Genomic DNA, 23,810 nt, shown 5'->3' on the forward strand with positions numbered 1-23,810 from the left:
GAGAGGGAGAACGAAAGGAGTTTTAGAAGATTTGAGACTTGAGAGATGAAGAAGAAGTGGAGAGTTCATCTAAGCTCGGGTATAATAAACAAAGAAATTGAACGGTCTGAACGCCTTTTTATCATTTCAAATTTTTTTAAGAACTCAAATCGGAGCGTCCAACTAACATTCTAACAAAATAAAAAAAAATCTTAAATTTATGAAATTGGTAGGTCCAACTTCTTTGTCCCAAAATGTTGATATTTTTTGTTCAACACAAATTAGACCGTTCGATTTGTGATGTCTTTTCTCTACAAAAAAAAATCGAACAATCCGATTTTTTCTTCAACAGTTCAAAAAATTACTACTGTTATAATAATGTATAACCTTCTAACGTCCATAATCCAACATAACACAAATCTAACTATTAGAATATCATAATTAAGAAACAAAATCAGAAAAATATCAAAGAGGATAAGAAAAAATATCAATGTAATTTATTAGGATATTATTCCATACTTAGCGTACTCATTAGCGTATTTTTGGTCTATATATTGGTAAGAACGGTATAATCATATATGAAAAATTAACAAATGAGACTTTTCTAAATAATTCTTCTTTTCTGTCTTAAACCTTTTGTACCATGGTATCAGAGTAGAGTTAGGTTCTAGGAACTCAAAATCAACCATTTTAATCGATATTACAAATTACAAATATGCTACGCAATAGTCTTGGAATGCGATAATCACAAACCAATTCTGACAATTTGTCAATTAGTTTCAAATTAAATGAAAATAATTATTCATTATGGACAACTCTGATGAAAAAAGTAATTGGTGGAAGAAGAAAGAAGAAACACACCAAAGAAAACTGCTTTAAGATTGTGGGTTACCCAGATTGGTGAAAAAACAATCCCAAGTCATCCAAAAATCAGAGTAAGGGGGCCGCTGCTGTGAGCATCCCAGAGGTCACCGGCAGCAGTGGCGATGCCAGAAGAGAGGAAGCAAGTCACGATGGTAATGGCAATGACTACTGAACTCCTTGGCTGCTCAGTCCAGGCGGCGACTCAATATGAAAGGGAGACCCAAAATCAGAATCCAATTAAAAAAATAAATGAATGAATTTTTTATTGTGGGGCTACCAATACTATGACTCATGACCTTCATGATTTTAACAACCCTCAAAAGCCTATATTGAAACAGTTAGTAGAGAATTAATTGATGTGAAAGGAGGAGGCTACATTACTTTTTCAGAAAAATTGAAATTAAAAAATTGCCTCTTTTTCCCTGCACTATCATCAAAATTATTGTCTGTTAGTCAAGCAACAAAGGAACTAAATTGTGTGGTACTCATGTACTCTACCTTTTGTCTTTTACAGGACATTCTTACGAATGAGATCATTGGGTGTGGTACTGAGTGAGAAGGCCTTTACTACGTTGATGAAGTAGCACACCAGGGTCATGCCATGCTTGCTCACGGAATGGTTACTAGGCCACTTTGGTTATGGCACAGGCGTCTCGGACATCATTCATTTGGGTACCTTAAGTTTTTATTTCCTAGTCTTTTTACAAGTAGCACTAAACCCCTCAAATGTGAAACTTGTATTCGTACAAAAAATCATAGAGTTTCTTTTCCTCCAACCAACAATAGAATCAATTCTAGTTTTTCTCTAATACACTCTGATGTGTGGGACCCAGACCCTATTTTCCATAATAATTTTCAATATTTTGTATTATTTGTGGACGATTTCTCTCGCATGACTTGGGTATATTTTTTAAAACACAAATCTGAAGTGCCTGATAAATTCTTTGCTTTCTACCAAATAATTCAAACTCAATTCAACAAGAAAATCCAAGTACTTCGCTCAGATAATGGTGAGGAATTTATAAACCAATCAATGCGTATTTTTTTTATGCAAAATGGTCTTATCCATCAAACTTCCTGCCCAAATACACCCCAACGAAATGGTGTAGCTGAGCGGCGAAATCATAAGTTACTTAAGATGACCCGAGCTATGCTTTTTGATGCACAAGTTCCAAAAACTTTTTGGCCTGAAGCTATAGCAACCTCTGCCTACTTATTGAATCACCTACCTACCCAAGTTCTCCACCACAAAACACCCTTACAAGTCTTGGCTACTCAGACTACAATCCCGCCTATTCTAACCTTACCACTTCGAGTATTTGGATGTTCCGTCTTTGTCCATATCCCCAAAGTCAATAGAACAAAACTTGATCCTTGTGCAGAAAAATGTAATTTTGTTGGCTATGCTACACACCAAAAGGGATATAGGTGTTACAATCCAATCACTCGTCATATTTATGTGACCATGGATTGTGATTTTTTAGAATCCGAATTTTACTTCAACCACCAATATGGCATTCAGGGGGAGAACAATAATGAAGCACCACCAAGTTAGCTGAATAACCTCTGTTACCCAGAAACTGTTCAAACAGAGCAAGTAGATGGAGCCACCAAGCATACTTCAGTCAATGTAGAAAATAACTTGGTACATACAACTAGTGAGAGTCCTTTTGAGAATGTCAGACAAGAGGTAAGTAATTACCAATCTGATAATTTACTCCCTAATTTTAATGAGACCACTAACAATAATAGTATAGCACTGGAACAAGAAGAACCAGAGCCCAATACCTTTATTCTTCCTCCAAGAAGAAATAGAAAGATGCCTCCTGATCGGTACTCACCAGAACATGTTCCCGATAACTCAAGATACCCGATAAGGGTGGCTAGAGAAGGAATATGATGAGGAATAGCTTGGGACTTAGGGGTTTTATCACAATAGATAAGGATTATTCAGTAAAAAGGGACAAGAAAAGAATGACATCAAGAAGAGGAATTTATTGGCATAAAGAGACGCAGCAGAAACATAAAAGATAGATAAAAATTTTTCTACTAGACCTCTAAGGTACTTGTTCTTAGCAACCTATGTCACCGAAAAGGATTTCCTACTAGACCTTCAAAGAAACTGTCCTTGACAACCTAGATCGATCAGAGGGATGAAAATTGAATCACTCAATCTTCTCCATGCAACAAGCGAAGCAAATCACTCGCCTCACTTAATCACACTAAAAAAAAAGTGCATAAAGCACTAAAAAAAATTTATTCATCAAAAGTTATCTAAATTGTCTCACTAAAGGTGTTTAAATAGACCCCAAACAAACTAGCTAAAAGATAAGATAAGATAACTAATTTAAATCAGATTTGATTTAAATTTTAAAATCCTAAAGATATGATAACTAATTTAAATCAGATTTGATATTATTAGATTATATCAGATTTGATTTAAATTTAAAATCCCTAAAAATACTATTAAACAAATCAAAAGTAAATAAAATATTTCAACAAACTCTTACAACAAAACAAACTTAAAATAAAGGCCTAAAAATTTGAAAATAAATAATAAATTATGCTCCCATTGAATTTGAAAAGCTTTATTGGGCTTCTTGTTGTCTTGCCTTAACCCAATAGGCCTTATGAATTGTTGCCCTTTCAGCACCACTATTTTTGAGACGGATTCTTTGTCTTCTTGATGTCCAAGACTGGCATGGCACAATTCTTCTAGAATTCAGATCCTTGAATATGACAAGATTACCATTCCGTCCCTTAGCTCTAAGATGACGAAAATGCCCTCCTGACCACATATCAGAATAGCAAATATTGCAAAGGCTTTTTCTACCACACTCTTGACAGAAGACATTCCAAGAACTGTTCGAGAAGCTAATGAGAAAGCTAAATGGCGAAAAGCCATGAATACAGAAATAGAAGCTCTAGAGAAGAACGAAACTTGGAAAAAGTGTATCCTACTGATAGGAAAAAAGCTAGTAAGGTGCAAATGAATTTTCACCATTAAACACAAGGCAGATGGCACCATTGAATGGTACAAGACAAGGTTGGTGGCCAAAGGTTATACACAGACCTATGGTATCGACTACACTGATACTTTTTCACCGGTTGCAAAGATTAATACTATCAGGATGTTGTTTTCAATAGCAGCAAATGAAGATTGGCCACTCCATTAATTTCACGTCAAGAATGCTTTCTTGCATGGAGAGTTGAAAGAAGAAGTATACATGGAAGCTCCTCCAGGTTTCTCAACAGGATTTAGAAAATATGAAATTTCCGGTTAAAGAATGCTCTTTATGGGATTAAACAATCTCCACGTGTCTAGTTTAGAAGATTTACATTGGCCATAAAAAGGTATGGGTACAAGCAAAGCAACTCTAATCATACCTTTTTTTGAAAAAATGGGGAGATTTAATCACTTGCCTAATAATCTATGTGGATGATATGATCATAACGGGAAGTGATGTTGAAAAAATTGCAAAATTGAGAATGAACCTATTTACAGACTTCGAAATAAAGGATTTGGGAATACTAAAATATTTCTTAGGAATAGAGGTTCTACGATCCAACAAAGAAATCTTTGTCTCCCAAAGAAAGTATATTTTGGACTTTTTGGCAGAAATGGTGGATTACAAACTAATAGATACACCCATGCAAGTTAATCACAAGTTGAAGATAGTAGAAGGTGCCATCCTAGCAGATAAGGAAAGATACCAGCGACTAGTTGAAAAACTAATTTACTTATCACATACTCGGCCTGACATAACTTATGCTGTGGGAATAGTAAGTCAGTTTATGCATAAGCCACAAGAAGATCATATGGAAGCCGCCATGAGATAGTTCGATATTTGAAGGGAGCTCGAGGAAATGGAATCATATTCAAAAGGAATGGTCATTTGAAGGTTGAGGCATACACTAACGCAGATTGGGCGGACAACCCAAACGATAGAAGATCAACAGCTTGTTACTTTACACTTGTTGGAGGTAACCTGGTAACTTGGAGAAGCAGAAAAATTATAGCACTTTCAAACATAGAGACAGAATTTCGAGAAATCGTTAAAAGCATAACTGAAGTATTGTGGATAAGAAAATTGATGACAAGAAAATTGATGACTGAGATTGGGTTTCCACCACAATTGCCAAGCCAGTTGAAATATGACAATAAAACCGCATTTCAGAGAATCCTGTACAACATGATCGAACAAAACATGTTGAGGTGTATCGACACTTTATCAAAGAAAAAATTGAGAAGGGCATTATTAAGCTTTGACCGATATTCTTACTAAAGCAGTTTCAAGACAAGTCATTGCTAAAATTCTAACCAAGTTGAGTATTTGTGATCCCACTACTCACTTTGAGGGGGAGTATTAGAATAGGGAACCACTCAAATAAAGACGCTGAAAACGTCTTTTTTCAAATAGGTTTTTCAGTAATTAAAATTTAACATATATAATCAATTAAATCATGTTATTTTTGTCAAAATTAAGCTAGACAAATTGATTTAACCGAAAAAATGGTGAATCAAATCTTGAACTGGTTTAAATTAATATTATTTTTTTATAAAAAATGACTACAATACCCTTATTATATAAAATAATTAAAATACTCTTATATATATATATATATATATATATATATAAATTTAAAAAATTCTAAATCCTAACCCTACGGTAGAAAAATAAAGGAGTAAAATTTAAAATTCTCAAAATTAATATATATAATAGAAGTATTTTAGTCATTTTCTATAATAGGGTATTATAATTATTTTCTATAAAAAATAATATTAATTTTGATTAGTTCAAGATTTGATTCACTATTTTTCGGTTAGATCAATTTGTCTAGCCTAATTTTGACAAAAATAACACGATTTAATCAATTATATATGTTAAATTTAATTATTAGAAAACATCTTTATAAAAAGATATTTTAAGCGTCTTTATCTGAGTGGCTCCCATTATAATATCGTAATTAGAAAACAAAATCAAAAAAATATCAAAGAGAATAAAAAAAATATCAATATAATTTATTAGGATATTATTCCATAATTAGCATATTCATTAGCATACTCTTGATCTATATATTAGTAAGTATCTTGTAATTATATAAAAAAATAACAAATGATACTTCTTAAATAATTTTTTTTTCTTTTTTAAACCCTTTGTAGCATGTATCACTAACTTTCACGTATAAAAAAAATAGCCAACAAACCACGTTCAAATTGCATTTGTTCATTCCATCCCTTGGTCAAAACTCTTTTAAAAAGTTGCATTCAGATTTCAAAGTGATTATAAAATTATTACTTCACCGCCATGTATTTCACGTTCTTACTATACATTTTTATTTCATTGTTCAGCCTTTCACATGCGTAATAGTGCAACGCGTTGTGTTCCCCATCTAAGTTCAAGATACTCAAAATTGGTCAGCGGTAATTCTTTTTTTATTTCTTTCTCTTAATTATTCTGTTTTTTGTTGGTTTAACAACCTTATTCGTTGGGCCCCTCATAACAATGGTGATTGGATCATCCAAAGTCGCGTCCCATCAATTGACATGTCATTTCTTCCACGTTTTGTATTTCCTCCTCTGTTTCTATCACATTTAAGTATGCTTGTTTCCAATTATACACAAATATGGAGTTAATACAACTTTGTCAATGCTGAATTTATGAAATATATAATATCATATATAATATTTCCGACATTTTTTATTGCCTAAATCTTATCTTATCCAACTTCGTAAAACAAAGCCATGGCTCTTATGATAGTTGACGCCATCGTCTATGGTTCACATGTACAGTGATGCACGTTTGGGAATAATCACTGTCACAATTTTATTACATTTTGTTGCATTGCAAGCTTTATCCATATAAGAGGCAAGCGAAAAGCCACGAGCACTTTACTTTTTTCTCCTTAGTTCTTACTCAATTTCATAGAGAATCCAATCGTGTATTTAATTTTTGTATTTTATTTAAAGGTTTATTGTTTGCTAATAAATTATTATATGTATTTAGAATTCTTGATATTTATTTAAACAGATTAAAGATTAGTTTAAAAAATTTAAAAAGTTTTTTTTTAATTTTTGAGTTATAAAAAATAATAATATTAATGTCTAGTAAAATTTTAAAACTTAAATTATAAATTTTTAATAAATTATTTAAATGTTTATAAAAAAATTAAAAAAATAATTTTTTTATAATAAAAAAATTTTATTCTATATTTTTTAAAATAAATATTTTTAAAATTAAAAAATTAAATACAAAATAATTTATTTATAAATTTTTTAATATAAATATTTATTGTTTAAATTTAATTAAACTATTTATTCAAATTAAACTTAATGAACTAATTATGAGACTAACCCAATTTAATTCGTGTATTTAATTTATTTGATTTAACTTGTGGTACAAATTTTTGTGGTGAGCGTCAACTCTGGGCATACGAGGATTAATGGAGTCCAAAATGTCCAATCCATAACGCGAAAAGTGAAATACGAACGGTTGGTAGAACTTGTTGGGCTTTCGGTCATGTTGTTAATTCTTGGCACCAAACGCAACTTTGCCACCATAGCAAAACTCGAATATCCACAGCATAAGCCATAAGCGCTTTCAAATTAAGCGTACGCGAATAATAATATGAGAAATGACCGGGAGTAATTTATTGTTTTTTGTTAATTATTTAATTAATAACTTAATTTTTTTAATTTAATTTTTTTAGTATAATAGTTTAATAATATATTTTATTTTATATTTTTAAATATTAATAATTAATTAATGACTAAAAATAATAATTTTAATAGTATTTTAAATTCTTTTTTATTATTTTATTTTTATTCATTTAGTTAAAAAAATATAAAAATTATTTTATAAAATTGAGAAATAAGTAATTAAGTATAGAGTGAGTGTGGATAAATATGAAGATTAGTACGACTATATAAGGAAATAGAGGAAAAAAAGGTTAAGATTTGAAGAGTATAAGAATCGGAATAAAGATTCGTTATGCTTACATTTATTTTTATATAAGCTTAAGGACAGTGGCAGATACACACGGCTTGTGGTTGTAGCTAAGCTGAGCTAAGAAGAAGAATTCACGCATTTCACGTTCTGTTGCGACAGTTGTGAAGAGGGAAAAAGGAAAAGAAAAGAAAAGAAAAGGGGGTGAGATTTTCGGTTGTGAACGATTATAGAGTTAGATTGTGCGCGCTGGCAGCAATTTCTCTTGTTGTTTTTATAGATTCCGTCAGAAAATTGGGGGAATGGAGATTGGATTTAATTAATCAATGGGGAAATCAATTCTGTGGGAAGTGGACAACAGATAACTGTTTCTGTGGGTTTTAAAAAAAGAGTAACTGTTAAAGAAGAAGAAGTTGGAGTGAGTAGTGATCATTGGATTGATAAGAGAATCGAAGAAGATGTCGATACCGAAGGAGCCCGAGCAGGTGATGAAGATGAGGGGAGGGTCGGTGCTTGGCAAGAAGACCATTCTCAAGAGCGACCATTTCCCTGGTTGCCAGAACAAGCGTCTCTCTCCTCAGATCGAAGGTGCTCCTAATTACCGCCAGGTTCTTCTTCTTCTTCTTCGTTCTGTTTTGTGTTTTCTGTTTCATTTCCTAGCTTTCTTGCTCTCTAATGCTATTCTTTCTTGCAGGCTGATTCCTTACATGTTCATGGCGTTGCTATCCCAACCATTGATGGAATCAGGAATGTTCTCAAGCACATTGGTGCTCAGAAACAGGGCAAGAGAGCTCATGTTCTCTGGATTAGCCTTCGCGAGGAACCGGTACTCACTTCAAATTCAAATTCATATTCATGCTCATATTCCTTGTACTTCTAGTTCTGAATGAACATGTGGAATACCAAAAGAACTTAATAGGCTAACTGAGTCTGAGTGATTTAGTATTAGCTGAACTTAAGGTTTGTTTAGTTATGATGTTCTCTGAGCTTTTACTCTAACTTCGATGTGTAATGCTCTAATCTTTGCATTGGAAATCAGCTTGTGTACATCAATGGTCGCCCCTTTGTTTTGCGTGAGGTGGAGAGACCGTTCTCTAACCTTGAGTATACGGTATGTCATTTATTACCTATTTGTGAAGCTCTTTACCCCTCGCAGTTGAGGGACCTACTTTACTTGTTTGCGTTAAATTGTGTGCAGTGATGCTTAAAAAGAATTATTTTTGGCGTCTAACATCTGTGGCATTATGTACTTGATCAGGGAATTAATAGGGAACGGGTTGAACAAATGGAAGCTCGTTTGAAACAGGACATACTGTTGGAAGCTGCCAGGTAGTTATTTCTGTTGTTCTCTGCTCCCCCCCCCCCCCCCCCCCTTCTTCTTCTCTAACTTGTCCTGTAGAATTGGTGGTTGTCCTTACTATTTATGTTATTCGCACATTTGTGTAACAGATATGGAAATAAAATCCTTGTGACCGATGAACTTCCAGATGGTCAGATGGTGGACCAATGGGAACCAGTATCATGTAATTCCGTGAAGACACCATTAGAGGTATGGATGCAACTTGTTTACAATGGGGGTCTGAGACTACTCAATCAGTTTTCTGACAACAATGCATCAAAGTTGTTTTCTTTGCTGTAGGTGTATGAGGAGTTACAAGTGGAGGGATACCTAGTTGATTATGAGCGAGTTCCTATAACTGATGAAAAATCACCAAAGGAACAGGATTTTGATATTTTGGTCAGTTCTTGTGTGTTAAGTTTACAACAGTGCTATTTACTTTGAACTGATGCTGTATGGCAATATTACCGGAGAAATATAATTAATTATGGATAGTTGGTTATAAAATTTTATTTATTAATTAATTTATTTTTTGTGTGTGTTTTTTGTGGGAGGGAGGGTGTTTACTTTTTGCACTTCCTTTAATGAATGTGAGTTTGTACCTTCAAGTGTTTCTCTTATTTATTTATTTATTCATTTACAACAATTCCTGAGAAAATTGTCTGCAAGAAAATTATGATTGCTGGCTTTCATTCTCTGTCAAACTACCAAATTTTGTGACACTGTCTGAACATTTATTCTTTTGCCATGATCAAGAGATTCAATTATGTAATTTTTCTTTTGGTACAATATTTGGTAACCTAGAAAACAAATTCACTTTTAGTTTCTTGATATTAATTATTTCATGTATCTCAATTCTCAACTGCTTTTCATCTTTGATTTTAGGTTCATAAAGTTTTTCAAGCTGATGTAAATACAGAGATAATTTTTAACTGTCAAATGGGACGTGGACGAACTACAACTGGAATGGTCATTGCAACTTTGGTATACCTAAACCGAATTGGGGCCTCTGGTACTCCTATTTTTTATTTATGTGATTTGTCTGTGTTATGGCGTATTTCGTTTATTCATGTTGTCATTCATCTTCATCCAAGAAATTAAGAAGTGATTTTGTGCGTATTCGGAATCTGATTTGAAGCTATATATTCTTCTGTTTAAGATGTGTGCTATTTTGCTATATGAAACCCAGAGAATATGAACACGCAATCTAGTATTTTAATTTTAATCAGTATAAAATGTCAGCTGTGGCCACTGTTGCTATAGTGCTTTTCAGATTGGCCTCTATGCAGTGCAACTGGGATTAACAATTATGTTTCAATATTAGACATGATGCATAACAGTGGAGCTGCCATTAATAAAATGTTGTATTTATCTTAATACATGATAGGGATTCCAAGAAGCAATTCAATTGGAAGAATTTCTCAAAGTATGACCAATATAGCTGACCATTTACCTAACTCAGAGGAGGCAATTCGCAGGGGAGAATACGGAGTCATAAGAAGCTTGATCCGGGTATTAGAGGTATTCGAATAAACTTTAATGTTCATTTATAAGATGAAAGTATTCATTTTCTGTTTCTTTGTAAAAAATTATTATCCCTTCTAATTATCTAACATGCTTCAGGGTGGTCTTGAGGGGAAAAGACAAGTGGACAAAGTCATTGACAGGTGTGCTTCAATGCAGGTAGGAGTTTCTATATGTTCTATTCTATCTCCCTGATGTTTTGAATTTATGTTGTTGCATCTTTTGTGGGTTCACTTTTCACATTTTATCTGAAAATGAATCCCTTGTATTTCAGAACCTGCGTGAAGCAATTGCCACCTATCGTAACAGCATTCTACGACAACCTGATGAGATGAAAAGAGAGGCATCACTTTCTTTTTTTGTGGAGTACTTGGAGAGATATTACTTTTTGATATGTTTTGCTGTTTACATTCATTCAGAAAGGGCGGCACTTGAATCTAGTGCTGCTGGTCATAGTAGTTTTGCAGATTGGATGAGAGCAAGACCTGAACTCTACAGTATTCTTCGCAGGTTTACATTTTAATAATTGTGTGAAGTTGATGTATTTTATTAATTCCTCTTGTTTACTTTATAGACTACATGCCTATATCTCATTCAAACTGAGTTGTTAAACATGGATTTGGTAATTGATTGAACATTACAAGATAATTCCATTGTACCATACTACCATTTTACCCCAAAAAGTTATCTTCTCTTATTCTCTTAGTGTCAATTTACACTAGTTATATGGACACATCGCCAAGATATCCATTCTTCTTGCAGTCTGTAGCATCATCCTTTGCTGATATATCCAGATGCTGCCTAGCATCTTTGTTTGTATATTGTCACCCAAGTTATTAATTTTTTAAATAGAATCTCCTATCATATAATTGGATAGTTATTACCATTTGGGCTTTCTGACTCTATATTAGCTTCCTGATCTCATGGCTGTAACATTTCGCATAAACCATAACCGTTCAAATTGCAGGTTACTTAGGAGAGATCCAATGGGTGCACTTGGATATTCATCTTTGCAACCGTCTCTAAAAAAGATAGCCGAATCTACTGATGGCCGCCCCTGTGAGATGGGTGTGGTTGCTGCTTTGAGGAATGGAGAGGTTCTTGGTAGTCAAACCGTTCTAAAAAGTGATCACTGTCCAGGGTGTCAAAACCCAAGTTTGCCCGAGAGAGTGGACGGGGCTCCTAATTTCCGAGAGGTTCCTGGGTTTCCAGTTTATGGTGTAGCAAATCCAACAATTGATGGTATTCGATCTGTCATTCGTAGGATTGGTAGCTCTAAAGGTGGACGCCCAGTACTTTGGCATAATATGAGAGAAGAACCTGTTATTTACATCAATGGGAAGCCATTTGTTCTTCGTGAAGTAGAAAGACCATACAAAAATATGCTAGAATACTCGGTAAATAATACTTTATCCTGTCTTTTCTTTAAATTTTATGTTAAGCGGATCACTAAGTGGATGTTGAATTGGTTTTTGGTTCATAATCCCTAGTAGAATAATACCAATTTGTGTTTCCCAATTTTACTTGTAGCATGTTTGTCAGATGTCTATACGAGAACTTAGTTGTAACCGATTCCAAGAATGACCCCACTAATAGATTGTAACTCTAACTGGGAAATGCTGTTTGAGCCAGGCAAGGACATCTTTCTTTTACAGTCTGTTGAGTTCCACATCAACTTTTGGCAATCCACCGTCTTTGAGTGAGCTTTGAAGTAGAGCTAAAGCCACAATTTTAAGATAGTACTTTATTTTGGTTCCACAACAATATGTCATTATAGTTATATCTTCTAGGCCTCTCTGCTCAGTAGCAAAAGCATGCCAGTTCCACTCTAATGTGTAATATCAAGAGATAAGCTACTAAAGCTTGAAATTTTTAACCAATGGCATTGACGTTTGATTTTTCCTTTCTTTCCAAATTCAAAGCTTGAAACATGGCCTTCATAGCCTGGTTTCAGTTTTAGGGACAGTTGAAGTTTACACACATATGCTTCTGTTAATTAGATGGAGGATAATCCAACAAATAGGGTAGTGTGGACAACTCTTGAGAGGAACAATGAAATCTTGTGATATTCAATATTCATGAGTTATCAGTAGTAGTAGTATTGATGGTACAGATTAATTATATATACTAGTAGTTCTAAACTAATATAACAGCTTAACAGATTGACATAACTAACTACTAGCTATCTTTAGTAGGTTCTTGTTCTTGATCTCCTATTGTATCCTTTACATGCTGTCCCCCCCCCCCCCTTTTTTTTGTCTCTCTCTCTCTCCCAACCACAAAAAAAAAGTGGTTTTCTTTTTGTTTAGCCAAAAATCAGTGTGAATTAGCGGGTCCAAGTTCCTTGATTTTGGTTTCTGCAAGTTATGGGATCTGTTAAAATATATACAGGATCACACAACTGCGAAAGTATGTATAACTGTTGGCTGATCTGGAAAATGTAATTTATTTGTTCAGGGAATTGATCGTGAAAGAGTGGAGAAAATGGAGGCTCGGTTGAAAGAAGATATACTTCGGGAAGCTAACCACTATGGCAATGCCATAATGGTTATTCATGAAACAGATGATGGCCATATAAGTGATGCTTGGGAGCATGTCACGCCTGACATGGTTCAGACTCCACTTGAAGTTTTTAAAAGCCTCGAGGCTGATGGGTTTCCCATTAAATATGCGCGAGTTCCCATCACTGATGGAAAAGCTCCTAAAAGTTCTGATTTCGACACAATGGCATGTAATATTGCTTGTGCTGCAAAGGATACTGCTTTTGTCTTCAATTGTCAGGTAACTATAATCTCTCTTATTTTGCATTGTCAATGTCCATTCTGCGTTTCTGTCTACTGGTTTCTTTTTCACTTCTTGCTGCTAATATCTCACTACTATAACAGATGGGTAGGGGCAGGACAACCACTGGTACTGTTATAGCTTGCCTTGTGAAGCTTCGAATTGATTATGGTAGGCCCATTAAAATACTAGGTGCTGATGTGACCCATGAAGAATCAGATAGTGGTTCCTCAAGTGGAGATGAAGCTGGGGGCAATGCCACTGCATTAACCTCCGATACTTTGCAAATAACAACAGATGAGAAACAAAGCCGTGTCTTTGGTATAAATGACATCCTCTTGCTGTGGAAGATAACAACATTATTTGAAAATGGTGTTGAATGTCGGGAAGCCTTAGATGCTATTATTGATAGATGTTCTGCTCTTCAAAACATTCGTCAAGCTGTTCTGAAGTATAGAAAAGTATTCAATCAACAGCACGTTGAGCCTAGAGTAAGGAGGGTAGCTTTGAATCGTGGTGCTGAGTACCTAGAGAGGTACTTCCGTTTAATTGCTTTCGCAGCATATCTTGGAAGTGGAGCATTTGATGCGTTCTGTGGACAAGGAGGATCCAAAATGACATTTAAGGTTTGGTTGCACCAGAGGCCAGAGGTGCAGGCTATGAAATGGAGCATCAGGCTGAGGCCAGGGCGATTTTTCACTGTCCCTGTAAATATTTTTCTACTTTAGAACTATTATTTTCCCTCAATTTGAAGTTGAATTTCTTCAATAACCAATCTGCATTATAGGAAGAGTTGAGGCAACCACAAGAATCTCAGCATGGAGATGCAGTGATGGAGGCTATTGTCAAGTCCCGAAATGGTTCTGTTCTCGGGAATGGTTCCATTCTGAAAATGTATTTTTTTCCTGGTCAGAGAACTTCCAGTAACATACAAATACATGGTGCACCAAATGTTTACAAGGTATGCTTACTTAATTACTACTAAAAAACTAACTATCATCAAGTTTGTGATGCCAGAGGGTAAGGCTACACGTCCAGTGGGGACATCAGGATCATCCAAGTGTAGGTAGAATTAGCATCTTTAATGTTTTATGGTGCAAAGTTATTGTGAAAACTGTTGTCTGCACAACTGCATTATTTCAATTAGTAAATAATTTACTTAACCGATTATTCTACAGAAAAAATGGTGTTAGTACATTATAATTTTATATTATATTCATCATTTTAACATTCAAAAAGTTGTTTTCTAACTATGGGATCATGATATGACAGTTAAGCCTACCAAACTTTGCTTATTAATATGCAAAAGTTATTAAACACGTGTGATTGTGAGAACCACTAAAGAAGTGAAATGACAATCTTACCATCATATGCTTACCGCTAGCTGCTCTGTCATTTTTGATCTTGGAGGCTTATGTGAACTTCCTTTGGTGATTACAGTAATGCTATTATGCCTAAAAGTTGCTTTTTTTTTTTATTTTTTTCAGGTTGATGAATACCCTGTGTATAGCATGGCAACTCCAACCATCACTGGCGCCAAGGAGATGCTAACCTATTTGGAAGCTAAGCCTACAACTGCCTTAACTGCTAGAAAAGTTATATTAACTGATGTGAGGGAGGAAGCAGTTGTTTATATCAATGGTACTCCCTTTGTCCTAAGGGAGTTAAACAAACCTGTTGATACTCTCAAGTATGTGGGAATCACTGGTCCCGTGGTAAGTCATCTTGTTCAGTTGTCTATCGTTATCATATCAAAGAATTCACGTGTTTCACAACTCATGGTAAATAAAATGCAGGTGGAGCACATTGAAGCTCGGTTGAAAGAAGATATACTAGCTGAAATAAGACATTCTGGCGGCCGAATGCTACTACACCGTGAAGAATATAACCCTTCAACAAATCAATCTGATGTGGTTGGATACTGGGAAAACATTTCGGCAGATGATGTGAAGACACCTTCAGAAGTTTATTCTGCTCTAAAAGATGATGGATATGATATTGTCTACCAGAGGATCCCCTTAACACGAGAAAGAGATGCTTTAGCCTCAGATGTTGATGCAATTCAGTATTGTAAAGATGAGTAAGTATTCTCGTCAGTAATGCATCTATCTTGTAAAGTTGGCTGACATTTTTGTCCTTGTGTTGGCTGTGCTGAACCGCTGATCGAGAGAATCATAACCAACCTATGATTTCCATAATTTGGGGGCCATGCTGTATCTCCAAAATGTTTCCCAGTTATAACTATTCTTGTGTCAGTTTTGGCTTATCCGTAGTATTATATGGTCCTATTCTAGTGTGTTAAATGCATTGTAGCCAATAGCAGCATTGCCTTTAATATGCTCCCTACTTCCAATTGCATTTACATGCAAACTGTCTAGAAATTGTAATCTTTGTATATCAATATTTTAAAATACTTTTTCATTTAATATAATAGTATACTTCTAAACTCTTCCTGATTGTAGTTCTGCAGGGAGTTATCTTTTTGTATCACACACAGGTTTTGGTGGAGTTTCATATGCAATGGCCATCATCTGTTGTAGACTTGGTGCTGAGGCAAACTTTGCATCCACAGTCCCACAGCCATTATATGGTCCCCACATATGTGCAGTGTCTGAAGAGAATCTGCCATCCCGAGCTTCTGACGAAACAGCACTCAGGATGGGCGACTATCGTGACATTTTGAGCCTTACAAGAGTCCTCATATATGGTCCCCAAAGCAAAGCAGATGTTGATGTTGTCATTGAAAGGTTATCATCCAAAGCCTGATAATTTTATGATTGGAGAAATTTGTTTTTGGCAATATAGTAGTATAAGGACTTCGTTGATGTTTAATTGAAGGCACTGAACATTTTTTCTTTTATTCGATAGATGTGCAGGTGCAGGGCATATTCGAGATGATATTCTTCATTACAGTAAAGCATTTCAAAAGTTCACCGACGATGATGATGAGAAACGTGCATATCTTATGGACATGGGTATCAAGGCTTTGAGGTAAAATTATTCCTTCAACTGTACAATTGCAGAAATGTTTCATTGATACTCGCAAAGGTTATCTGTATTATTAGGATGCTAGAGCCCCGAATTCAAGAATTGATATAATGTGACGTTGTTTAGTCCCCAAAATGGTTTATAAAAAATAATTTTGCTATAATTCTACCTTTGTCTTATATTTATTATTTAAATTCATAATCATTATGGTGAAATTTTAAAAATACTAAATATGTAATCAAATGGTGTTTTGAGTCTTTGAAAGGGTTATTACAGCTTAAATAATGCATGTCATAGAATATGATATGGTATTACGTGGTACAAACTTTCAAATTGAATGAGTCTAAGATTGATATTGACATAAGTGGTAACATCTTTCTTGTGCGCACATCCACCAACACACCAAACAACTGAATCAAGTAAATAATTATAACATTTTGATAAAGTCGGGAAAAATAAAAGAAATTATTCACGGTGCATGATTATTGTTTATTATTTATGTTGCAGTTTAGTGTTGGAAATATCTTGTAATGCTTATTGTTTCTCCTTACTTCATCTGCAGGCGGTATTTTTTCCTTATCACATTCAGATCCTACCTCTACTGCACCTCTCCTTCGGACATGGAATTTTCTGCATGGATGGATGCTAGGCCAGAGCTTGGTCATCTATGTAACAATCTAAGAATAGACAAATAAAATAATGTAGTATATTAGCAATGCTCATAATTCTGTTAATGTACAGTTGGCATTTGCTGTTACAGTTTGTCCACCATCTCTCTGTCCCATGCCGCGCAAATGCCTTAATTTTTGGTAACGACGCCTCTAATTGCAGTAGTCACTTACTGGTTTGCAAACTGCTCTTTCAGGCAGAGCAGAACAGCATCATGTAGTTAGTTCCTCGCTTCTCTTTGTATGTTAAGGTATCATCAAAATGCTTAAAAGAGCAATATCTGATTGCTTAGAAGTCTGGCATGTAGGGGAAGATTTTGGTGGACAGAGTCTTCATTGTGGAAAGTGAAAACCCATTAGACATTAGGTTACCCTACTAAGGAGTGTTACTTACATCTCTCGTCCATAGATTGTATTTTATTGTTATTTCCGTGAGGTTTTGTTTGGTTGTTTCGTAAGGGTCCAATCAAGTGTTTCATGATAAATGATTTTGAAGAGACTATAGTTATCCTCATTCAGTAAAGGGAGGGACGAAGTTCCCTTTTTCATTGCCTTTTTAACCTTAAAATTATTGCCTTTTTTAACCTTAAAATTATTTCCTTTCAAAAATCAGAAGTTTCAATATATTTGTAACTCTCTCTTACTTCAATTGAAAACTTTTACTTTACTATGTGATATGTAGATTTTTACCATTGAAGATAATGCTTAAAAATGAACCCATCAGAATATTCCAACAACAGTTTTGCTACACATTCAAGAGTTTTATGGCAATTAAGTCCAACTAAGTTGGTCTAAATTCAACAAAAATCAGTTTCATTAGTGAGGCCGTCAATATACGCCCAAATTATTCCTATTAATGTAAACGTTCGTATTCTCTTCTTTCTTCTCATTTTTCTTTGCGTTCTTCCTCTTTCTTAACATTCCTTCTTCATATGTTTTCTTCTCATTGTCATTATTTTATTGTTGCTGCATTTTTTTTCTTTTCCTCTTCTTCCTAGTGATTTTAGAGCTATTATTGAACCCTGGTTCTTCTGTCTTTTATTTTTTCTTTTTTATAATTTTTTATTTTTTGAACTTATAATAGAAGCTAAATTGTGAGTAGGCAATGTGGACATCACATTCTATAAAGTATAAACTAGTGACTAATCTAACGATCTGCTGTCAAGTAAACAGAATGCACGACATGCTGCGCTATAACCTTTCTCTAGCCAGCTTAAAAATAGAGAAAACTGGAATCCTCGAATACACCAAATTAGTATTATGTTATGATTGAAAGTCGTAAAAACTAAAAGGCTTAGTGGGTTGATAGTTGATCTGGAAAAAGTGAACTATTTGTTCTAAACTAATATAGACCCAAACCTCAATTTAAAAAAAAAAAAAGATAGGACGCAAAAACAGCATAAAATGGTCGACAAAAACAGCGTGCATGGAGGAATATGGATTCGGTTCTCTACTTTTAGTGTAGTGTAAGCTGCGGAGAATCTTAAGAAAACTTATGACTGAGTTTGTGTTGTGCAAGAGATTTGAGATCCTAATGAAGAAAAAAGAGAAAAAAAAAAAGGAATTAATTAAAAAGAGTCGGTGGGTTTTGCATGTTGGTTTTGTGTCAATAAGCCATTCCTTGCTCTACCTTGAGGAAAACCCATCTTGCTTTAATTCTTTTAAATATAAATATAATCATATGATATAACAAACATGTTACATGCAAAACTAAACCTAATAATATCAAAATGGCGACCCATGTTATTATTGCTTCCTCAATTCCTCTTTGTCCTTCTTTCTTGATTGCTTATAAACAAGGTCTTTCAGATGTTCCCTTTTTTCATTTTTTTATGTTTCCCTTCTAAATAAGCACATTTGATAAGGCTCTAACGTAATCTTGTGTAATGTATATAAATATAATACAATATAGTGCACTAAGCTCGGGATTGTGCTACTGAACTTTGTTCAGTTTCTTGAGAGAAGAACCTAAGGCCATTTTGAGGACCAGATTTTATATAAGAAAATAATTGTGGTGGTGTATGGAAATTTAGAAAAAATGATGATGGCAAGTGAGTTGCATGCATTTCCGGTGTTTCTGGGTTCAAAGAATCTGTCCATCCACCATGATCATAGAGTTCTGTGTTCCTCATTCTATGGTACTACAGTAAAACTGGTGCATTCAAATAATGTAGGATCAGGTTTTCCCTTAGGCAAGTTCTTGAGTGTTGCACAGAGGAACACAACAAAAAGATTCTTGGCTACTTCTACTCTTGCAGATGTTGCAAATGATTTTATGGTATTCACTCAAGTTATCATAGTCATGTTTATTAGTCCACTTAGCTATGTCTCTGCATAATTGAATGTTGGATTTTCAGGCACTTCAATCACCAATGGTTGCAGGACCACAAGCTGACCCAAAAACTGTTGCATCCATCATATTAGGCGGTGGAGCCGGAACGCGCCTTTTCCCTCTTACTCAAAGAAGGGCTAAACCTGCTGTAAGATCTTGAACATAGAAGTGAGTAATTCATTTGTTAAGTCATAAGTGCTTCTTTTATGTATGGTTCATATAAATTCTCAGGTTCCAATTGGAGGATGCTACAGGCTAGTAGACATACCAATGAGTAATTGTATTAACAGCGGAATCAACAAAATTTATGTCCTTACACAATTTAATTCTCAGTCCCTAAACCGCCACATTTCAAGAACATATAATTTGGGAGGTGGCATAAACTTTGGTGGGGGTTTTGTGGAGGTAGGACTTTTTTTTTGGTTATCTTTTTACCTTTCTCTAAGACATGATTCACATGAACACTTATTACACATGGTATGCACAGACTAAAAGTTTGTTATGGTAGGTATTGGCAGCAACTCAAACGGCCGGTGAATCAGGGAAGAAGTGGTTTCAGGGTACTGCTGATGCTGTAAGACAATTCCTCTGGTTGTTTGAGGTAATGACATAAATATCCTTTTTGTTTCTGCTCATAAAATGGTGCATTTGGCAGAGTAGTCCTTTTTTCAACAAGAAGATTTGAATGCTATTATAGCTGCAGTTGTTCATGAAGTGATTTTGTGGAACTTGTTTAGGATGCTGAGCATAAAAACATAGAGAACATCTTGATATTGTGTGGCGATCAGCTCTATCGAATGGACTACATGGAACTTGTGCAGGTTGGTTTTAGATTTCAATTCAACTTTGCTGATTCACTTTCTCATGTGAACATTTTCATTTGACCAGTGATCTCTTATATGCAGAAACATGTTGATTCGCATGCTGATATATCGGTGTCTTGTCTCCCAGTTGATGGCAGGTATTCTAGGTGGTGTTTCTTCTAAGATCAATATTATCCTACATTTCCATTTTTCACATTGGTTTACTCAGATATTTGCATTTTTCTTCTTGATTTATCTGTAGTCGCGCCTCTGATTTTGGACTAGTTAGAGTTGATGAAAGAGGCCGGATACGCCAGTTCTTGGAAAAGCCAAAGGGGGACTTGTTAAGATCTATGGTTGTTACTTGTTACTCTTCCAAGTTCACATATCTTAAAAAGAAATCATATAACTATAACTATAGTTGTTCAATTTGAAGTCACAATTCACTGATTGAATTACTTGTTCTCATAGCATGTAGATACAAGTGCTCTTGGATTATCAGCTCAAGAAGCAAGGAATTTTCCATATATTGCCTCAATGGGTATATATGTGTTTAAAATAGACACTCTACTAAAACTTCTAAGGTAATTAAGTTTATTAACTGTTTGTGTTTTCCATTGTTGGTAGTTCATCTATAAATTCAAAAGATAGGGGGAGAAAAAATAGTTCCAAAAGCAGCAGTAAGATAATAAGCGAAAAAGAAAATTTAGAAACAAGGATAGTAAAACTAGCAGTTTTCTCTATACTTTTACTGTTGGAAATCTTTACACTTCCATATGGTTGATCATGCTATATTGTTTGCTGTTGGCTTCTCATCATTTCATGAACTATATTGTCCAATATTGAAATCGTTGGATGAACATAGAACCTTTTTTTTCCCGGTCGGACAAGGAAAAAAAAAAGACTCTTTATGTTTCCTTTAATGACAATTTTTCAGGGAATGTTATCCTAATGCAAATGATTTTGGATCCGAAGTCATTCCAATGGCTGCAAGAGATTTTAATGTCCAGGTAGTTCCTCAGAGTAAAGAACTAATCACACTAGTTGTTTTAGCTGAAGTAGTTAGTGTCAGTGCAGTTTTTGATGAATGCATTTAGTTATCATATTCCATTTTCAGTGCATATAATATAATCAAGGTTGGCCCTTGTATACTATATCATCACAGGCATGTCTTTTCAGTGGTTATTGGGAAGATATTGGGACTATAAAATCCTTCTTTGATGCAAACTTGTCCCTTACAGATCAGGTAGGAATTTTAGTATTCATAGTTGCTAGTTCTAAGCGATAAAAAAAAAAGTTCCAATGAGTTTATAAATCACAGACTAATGCATTTTTTCTTCCAATTTTGAAGTGTCCCAAGTTTCAGTTGTATGATCAGTGCAAGCCTATTTACACATGTCCTAGGTTCCTACCACCAACTAAAATGGAGAACTGTCAGGTACTATAATTCGGAACATGTCATTGTCAGTTGCTATAACCAATCTTGGGTGTCTAATCAGATTCTGCAATAATTTCCATTGTAGGTAGTTAATTCTTTGATTTCAGATGGTTGTTTCTTAAGAGAGTGCAATGTTGAACATTCCATTGTGGGAATTCGCTCGAGACTTGATTCTGGCGTGCACCTTAAGGTAACATTGTTAACTAGAAGTAAAGTGAAACCTCCAATGCCTCTTCATATAGCTAAATTTTAGAATGTTTTCATCACAGGATACTATGATGATGGGTGCTGATTATTACCAAACAGAAGTTGAAAGAGCAGCTATGTTAGCAGCAGGGCATGTTCCAGTAGGTATTGGGAAAGATACCAAAATTGTGTAAGAATCCTCCAAACCTCAAAAATTCTTAAGTTAACCTGTAAGAGTATGGCATCTTATGTTTTATGAATTTAAATGCATACAAACTATTCAGATTTCTTTCTCTCAGTAATGTTTTTTTCTTAATTGGTTATGCTTGTCAAATGTAATTTATGTGTAGGAATTGTATAATTGACAAAAATGCAAGAATTGGAAGCAACGTCATCATTTCAAACAAAGAAGTAAGTAATGTTTTACTTATAGAGAATAAATCAGAGTAAGGTTTGTTTTAATTGATATTAAACTTATATAATTTTGATGCATTTGACCGTGTAAAGCAATTTTACACGTGTATTCAATTATGTAATAACTTGTTAGTAAAAGTAATTACTTCTTACATTAACGGCGTGAAAAGTTACAGTGGCATTATATCAAAATTAAACTCTTATTTTTAATTGAACTTAGATGAAAAATGTGGTGTGAGTGCAGAATGTGCAAGAAGGTGACAGACCAACTGAGGGGTTTTATATTCGATCAGGAATCACTGTGATCTTGAAAGATGCTATCATAACCAATGGCACAATCATTTAGTGATACTTGCATGCATGGATGGATGGATGGATGGATGATTATCATTTATCAACATGTATGTGATGGCATTACATGTAGCATCATCAAAATGGCTGGGAGGGTATAGTAATACACTATCTCCAAACTTTAGTCCTGGAAAAAGGGCTCATCAAGTATATCAAATTTTGATTCTTCAATCTTGGAAAATCAAGAATGCATGTACACATTCATTTGACACAACATATTTTTGTTAACAAATAAAGAGGGCGACAAATTAAAGTCAGCGGGCAATAATAAAATTCTTATCATATTGGTTGAGATTATTTATATAGCTGTTATTATAGAATAATGCTGTATGACCAAGAAGCATTTAACCAACAATAATTTGTATTTATATTTATAAATATTTTATATATAAAAAATATATAATTTATATCTATATTTATTAGAATTTATATATAATATTTATATTTTTCAGAATTTATAATATGAATTAATAAAATTTATTTATTAAAAATAATTTAATATTTATATTGATTAAATAATACTAAAAATACTAGAAATTGTGCTGGTCCCAAGAGTTTTTCGTCATTATATTATATGCCAAAATGGAATATTAATTGTATGATTAATATTGTAATGGGCTATGAGAAGTATTGCCATCAGCCCGAAGAATAAAAGCATATGTCAATTCGATTTATGTTTATGTATCAACCGCTAAAATGTGGACGTATAGTATGAAGTCATCATGACGGAAATTAAGCTAATTGCGATTAGGGTGGTAATGGATAAAGAAGGGTAAAGTTTAAATTTCACTCCAATGCTATTTACAAGTTTAAAACTCAAGTTCTATTCGTATTTTAATTTTTTTTGGATAAAGTATTCAATTGGACTCTTTCATTTAGGTATAATTCTGTTTTGATTTTTAAGATTTAAAGTGTTCTATTTGAATAAAAAAAGTTTTATTTAACTTTAATATAATCATATCATGAGGTCAAAATTAAATAATTAACGAAATATCTTACATGACAGTAATATAAGAACATGGTCGATAATTTGGAGAATAAGTACAAGTTTCAGAGGCATAAAATCAACCGTGAATGCATCAATACATTTATTTATCATTTATTCTCCTTAGTTTTATAGAAAATATTTCATTTAAATTGTAAAAAAAATGATAAATAAATGTATTAATGTATCCACAGTTGATTTTGTGCATCTA

At 34.0% G+C, this 23,810-nt stretch overlaps 2 protein-coding genes across 2 annotated transcripts; both read left to right on the forward strand.

Annotated features, from left to right (window-relative positions):
• The first annotated feature begins 7,866 nt into the window (after positions 1-7,866).
• Positions 7,867-17,640, forward strand: LOC130932763 (uncharacterized). Its single transcript, XM_057862176.1, has 19 exons — positions 7,867-8,398; positions 8,485-8,616; positions 8,830-8,901; positions 9,049-9,119; positions 9,240-9,339; positions 9,430-9,528; positions 10,015-10,141; positions 10,517-10,650; positions 10,753-10,812; positions 10,928-11,163; positions 11,621-12,050; positions 13,111-13,434; positions 13,539-14,141; positions 14,222-14,395; positions 14,922-15,149; positions 15,231-15,514; positions 15,897-16,181; positions 16,303-16,425; positions 16,985-17,640. Exons 1-19 carry the CDS (start codon positions 8,249-8,251, stop codon positions 17,115-17,117), a joined length of 3,765 nt encoding a protein of 1,254 aa, XP_057718159.1. The 5' UTR covers positions 7,867-8,248; the 3' UTR covers positions 17,118-17,640.
• Positions 17,641-19,135: 1,495 nt separating this feature from the next.
• LOC130936303 (glucose-1-phosphate adenylyltransferase large subunit 2, chloroplastic-like) lies at positions 19,136-22,717 on the forward strand. The gene is made up of 15 exons (XM_057866350.1): positions 19,136-19,368; positions 19,448-19,570; positions 19,654-19,827; positions 19,931-20,023; positions 20,160-20,243; positions 20,328-20,383; positions 20,488-20,581; positions 20,697-20,809; positions 21,163-21,235; positions 21,391-21,471; positions 21,577-21,663; positions 21,749-21,853; positions 21,933-22,039; positions 22,200-22,260; positions 22,508-22,717. Exons 1-15 carry the CDS (start codon positions 19,366-19,368, stop codon positions 22,607-22,609), a joined length of 1,356 nt encoding a protein of 451 aa, XP_057722333.1. The 5' UTR covers positions 19,136-19,365; the 3' UTR covers positions 22,610-22,717.
• The last annotated feature ends 1,093 nt before the right edge of the window (positions 22,718-23,810 follow it).

The sequence above is a fragment of the Arachis stenosperma genome, chromosome 6, assembly GCF_014773155.1.
Source record: "Arachis stenosperma cultivar V10309 chromosome 6, arast.V10309.gnm1.PFL2, whole genome shotgun sequence".
Lineage (NCBI taxonomy): Eukaryota > Viridiplantae > Streptophyta > Magnoliopsida > Fabales > Fabaceae > Arachis > Arachis stenosperma.